This window comes from Scardinius erythrophthalmus, assembly GCF_964197995.2.
Source record: "Scardinius erythrophthalmus genome assembly, chromosome: 25".
NCBI classification, from domain to species: Eukaryota; Metazoa; Chordata; class Actinopteri; order Cypriniformes; family Leuciscidae; genus Scardinius; species Scardinius erythrophthalmus.
The window spans coordinates 32,233,758-32,239,526 of NC_138245.1; the positions used below are offsets into that span (position 1 = coordinate 32,233,758).

A 5,769-nucleotide genomic window follows, 5' to 3' on the forward strand; every position below is an offset into this window, starting at 1 on the left:
CATCACTAGTGTGTGTGCGAGTGTGTGTGAGCGCATCACTGATTAGTTGAGTCGACTCCTCCCTCTTTTTGTGACAGAGTCTCTGTGTCTCTCTCTGTGTCTCTCTCTGTGTCTCTCTCTCTCTCTCTCTCTATCTCTCGCTCTCTCCTCACACCACAGAGCCAATCAGACTCCCCTCCTCCGGGTCACATGCTCCTCTCCTCCTCATGACTGCAGACGAGGCTGATGGAGAACAGCGTGATGGAGAATCCTCAGGGAAGATCGGGATCGAACGCCTCTCTCTCTCCTCAGAGCCTGCGGCCCTCGATCCCGCCGCTGGTGAAGCTGGGCCTGACGCTGCTCTACACACTCTTCTACTGCGCGCTCTTCTGCTTCATCTACGCTCAGCTGTGGCTCGTGCTCCGGTACCGACACAAGCGCTTCAGCTTCCAGACGGTGTTCCTGTTCCTGTGTCTCCTGTGGGCGGCCCTGAGAGCGCTGCTGTTCTCCTTCTACTTCAGGTACACACACACACACACACACACACACACACACACACACACACACACGCCTGAGAGCGCTGCTCTTCTCCTTCTACTTCAGGTACACACACACACACACACACACACACACACACACACACACACACACTCCTGAGAGCGCTGCTCTTCTCCTTCTACTTCAGGTACACACACACACACGCCTGAGAGCGCTGCTCTTCTCCTTCTACTTCAGGTACACACACACACACACACACACACACACACACACACACACACACGCCTGAGAGCGCTGCTGTTCTCCTTCTACTTCAGGTACACACACACACACACACACACACACACACACACACACACACACACACACTCCTGAGAGCGCTGCTCTTCTCCTTCTACTTCAGGTACACACACACACACACACACACACACACACACACACACACACACACACACACACACTCCTGAGAGCGCTGCTCTTCTCCTTCTACTTCAGGTACACACACACACACACACACACACACACACACACACGCCTGAGAGCGCTGCTCTTCTCCTTCTACTTCAGGTACACACACACACACACACACACACACACACACACACACACACTCCTGAGAGCGCTGCTCTTCTCCTTCTACTTCAGGTACACACACACACACACACACACACACACACACGCCTGAGAGCGCTGCTCTTCTCCTTCTACTTCAGGTACACACACACACACACACACACACACACACACACACACACACACACACACACACACACACACACACACGCCTGAGAGCGCTGCTGTTCTCCTTCTACTTCAGGTACACACACACACACACACACACACACACACACACACACACACACACACACACACACACACGCCTGAGAGCGCTGCTCTTCTCCTTCTACTTCAGGTACACACACACACACACACACACACACACACACACACACACACACACACACACACACACACACGCCTGACAGTGCTGCTGTTCTCCTTCTGCTTCAGGGACTGTGTGACGGTCAACACTCTCGGACCCTTCAGCTTCTGGATGCTCTACTGCCTCCCCGTGTGCCTGCAGTTCTTCACACTCATCCTGATGAACCTGTACTGCGCTCAGGTCAGACACACACACACACACACACACACACACACACACACCTGCCTGATGAACCTGTACTGCGCTCAGGTCAGGCACACACACACACACACGCACACACACACATAAAGCACTCAGTCTTTGGTGAGTCAGTGCTGATAATCAAGCTTGTTTTGGCAGGTTTTCTTCAAGGCCAAGTCGAAGTTCTCTCCTCAGCTCCTGAAATACAAGTGAGTTGTTACACTGATATCCTCCTCTGTCCTCTTCATCCTCATCCTCATCCTCAGGCCTCCTCTGGTCCGCAGGTTTCCTCTGTATCTGCTGTTCGTGGGCGTGAGTCTGCTGTTCCTGCTGGTCAATCTGACGTGTGCTCTGCTGGTGAAGACGAGCGCTGCGCCGGTAAAGACCATCGTCCTGGTGCGCGTGACCATCAACGACTCGCTCTTCGTCCTCTGCGCCGTCTCGCTCTCCGTCTGCCTCTACAAGGTGGCCAAGATGTCCCTCGCCAGCATCTACCTGGAGTCCAAGGCAAGAGCCACACCTGATCTTCAGCTTCAATCGCGACTCTGATTACAGTCTCTAATTACAGTCTGATAACAGTCTCTAATTAGTCTGATAACAGTCTCTAATTAGTCTGATAACAGTCTTTAATTACAGTCTGATAACAGTCTGATAACAGTCTCTAATAACAGTCTGATAACAGTCTCTAATTACAGTCTGATAACAGTCTCTAATAACAGTCTGATAACAGTCTCTAATTACAGTCTGATAACAGTCTCTAATAACAGTCTGATAACAGTCTGATTACAGTCTCTAATTACAGTCTGATAACTGTCTCTAATTACAGTCTGATAACAGTCTGATTACAGTCTCTTATTACAGTCTGATTACAGTCTCTAATTACAGTCTGACAACAGTCTGATTACAGTCTCTAATTATAGTCTGACAACAGTCTGATTACAGTCTCTAATTACAGTCTGACAACAGTCTGATTACAGTCTCTAATTACAGTCTGACAACAGTCTGATTACAGTCTCTAATTACAGTCTGATTACAGTCTCTTATTACAGTCTGATTACAGTCTCTAATTACAGTCTGACAACAGTCTGATTACAGTCTCTAATTATAGTCTGATTACAGTCTCTAATTACAGTCTGATAACTGTCTCTAATTACAGTCTGATAACAGTCTGATTACAGTCTCTTATTACAGTCTGATTACAGTCTCTAATTAGTCTGATAACAGTCTGATTACAGTTTCTAATTACAGTCTGATTACAGTCTCTAATTACAGGCTGATAACAGTCTCTAATTACAGTCTGATAACAGTCTCTAATTACAGTCTGATAACAGTCTGATAACAGTCTCTAATTACAGTCTGATAACAGTCTCTAATTACAGTCTGATTACAGTCTCTAATTAGTCTGATAACAGTCTGATTACAGTTTCTAATTACAGGCTGATAACAGTCTCTAATTACAGTCTGATAACAGTCTGATAACAGTCTCTAATTACAGTCTGATAACAGTCTCTAATTACAGTCTGATTACAGTCTCTAATTAGTCTGATAACAGTCTGATTACAGTTTCTAATTACAGGCTGATAACAGTCTCTAATTACAGTCTGATAACAGTCTCTAATTACAGTCTGATAACAGTCTCTAATTACAGTCTGATAACAGTCTGATTAAAGTCTCTAATTACAGTCTCTGATTACAGTCTGATTAAAGTCTCTGACTGTCATCATAAATGAAAGGATTAGTGTTGTGTGTGTTCCAGGGCACGTCGGTGTGTCAGGTGACCCTGATCGGCCTCACGGTCATCCTCCTGTACGCGTCGCGGGCCTGTTATAATCTACTGGTTCTGGCTCTCACCGACATCCAGACCATAAACTCGTTCGACTACGACTGGTACAACGTGTCGGATCAGGTGGGTGCCGGTCACACGTCTTCAGACCAGTGTTGGGGAAACTTACTTTGAAAAGTAATACATTACAATATTGCATTACTTCCTTAAAAAGTAACTAATTGCATTACTTAGTTACTTTTAAAAAAAATAATGCATTACGTTACTTTTTCTCACCTGGCTGGGCTTGTTTTTTTATTGTTTATAACAAAGTTCTATTTTCGGGCAAATGTAAAGGCCCTTTCACACCAAAATGGAAAAATAATAAGGCTGAAGGAAATGCAAATTCACGCATGTACAGTAGAGGGCACAGAATAAACATATGAATCAGTATTGGTCAATAAAGTGAGATTAAATGCATAAATATTATTTAGTTATTGCAGGTCTGCGTAGGATTCTGATTTTGCTTTTCACTTTTTTTATTCATTTTGAGGAATACTGATTCTTTTTTGTGCAATTGAGATGATTAAATGTTCACATTTAGCCCAGAACTACAATAACCATCATGTTTACACACACACACACACACACACACACACACACACACACACACACAACGCTTCTGCACTTACTCCTGATTTCTCTCAACATGAGGACTGTCAATAAATGGGAAAACAAAGTAACTTGAGTTACTTATTTGAAAAAGTAATGCGCTACTTTACAAGTTACTTGAATAAAGTAATCTGATTACGTAACTGTAGTTACTAGTAACGAGTTCCTCTCGACACTGGTTCAGACTGAGGTCGAGCAGCTGGTTCTGTGTTTCTGCAGGCGGATCTGCGCTCCAGCCTGGGCGACGCCGGGTTCGTGGTGTTCGGACTGATCCTGTTCGTCTGGGAGCTTCTGCCCACGGCTCTGGTGGTCTTCTTCTTCCGGGTCCGCAGGCCGGCACAGGAGCGGGTGAGCCGGACACCAGAACACCAGGAAAACTCTTCCTCACCGGACCTGATTCTGATTCTACTGTGATCTGTTGCTTCCAGAGCGGCTCTGCCATTCCCAGCCACGTGTTCTCCAACAGGCCGTACTTCTTCGACAATCCCAGACGCTACGACAGCGACGACGACCTCGCCTGGGCGTCCCAGCCGGTGACCAGCTCGACCAGGTGACATCACACAGGAATAATGCAAGATCAACACACTCAGCTGAAGCAAACTTAGACATGTTGCCTTGAAATCAAATGAAAACTACTAAAATTATTAAATTAAATAAAAAATTTTAACTGAACCCCCCCCCCCCACACACTAAACATAGGGAAATATATATATATATACATATATTATAAAAGTTAATTCAATCATTGAAAAATGTTAATTCAAATAAATTATAAAATCATATTAAAAACAGTTACTTAAACAGATGAAATATTTCATGTTTACCTGCGTGTCATAAAAACATTACATTTTTCATACCAAAAAATTTAATTTTCACTAAAAAAAATTATCTTTCAGAATCTTTTTACATTTTCTTAAATTTAATTTCTGATTAACCTGGTTTTACTGTAGTAACAAAAAAAAAAATGTTTAGACAAACTTTGATGCTGACTGTCTGAGTAGTTGCTTATTATAAATAAATAAAAACCTTACTAAACATTAGATCATAAAAATGTCATAATAAACATAAAATAAAAACACTTACATAATTAAGATCAAATATGTAATTTCTTTACCCATGTCTTTTAACCGACATCAGCAAACCATTTTTTTATATAAAATTATAAAAAATTTATATGGGCCTGATTCTGAAACTTTTAGACATTTTCTTTAATTTTGACTTCCAATGACTCCATATTTATTGAAGTAACAAAAAAAACGACAGTATATATAAGTGTGTGTGTGTGTGTGTGTGTGTGTGTGTGTGTATAAACATGTGATACGCATGATGATTGGAGTTTCTCTCTGTCCAGTTTGTCGACGGACTGGAGAAGCAACAGTTTCCTGGTCCATCTGGGAGGAGACGATCAGCGGTCGCCCGTGGCAACAGCAGCACTAAACCGCTAGCATTTCCGCTAATGCTACAGTCATACAGCTGTGTAAATCTGACACGCACCGCACTTTAAACCGCTGACATCATCCACACACACACACACGCACGAGCCGCTGGAAGCTCAAGACGTCAATGCGACGACGCACTAAGTGCGAGTTACCATGGCAACTGACTCCAGAGTAATGCATGTCACCATGGCAACCAGTCAGAGCAACGGAGGTTCTAAACGAGGCTGTGTTCAGAATGAAGCATCAACACACCGCGCACTAGATTTCAGTGTACAGTGCGCAACAATAAAAAGTAG

At 43.8% G+C, this 5,769-nt stretch overlaps 1 protein-coding gene across 1 annotated transcript; it reads left to right on the forward strand.

Moving 5' to 3' along the window:
* Positions 1-225: 225 nt before the first annotated feature.
* gpr137bb (G protein-coupled receptor 137Bb) lies at positions 226-5,479 on the forward strand (the record flags this gene model as incomplete). The annotated part of the gene is made up of 8 exons (XM_081357707.1): positions 226-500; positions 1,489-1,600; positions 1,760-1,809; positions 1,885-2,107; positions 3,357-3,506; positions 4,254-4,382; positions 4,463-4,584; positions 5,386-5,479. 8 exons carry the CDS (start codon positions 226-228, stop codon positions 5,477-5,479), a joined length of 1,155 nt encoding a protein of 384 aa, XP_081213833.1.
* Positions 5,480-5,769: the final 290 nt, after the last annotated feature.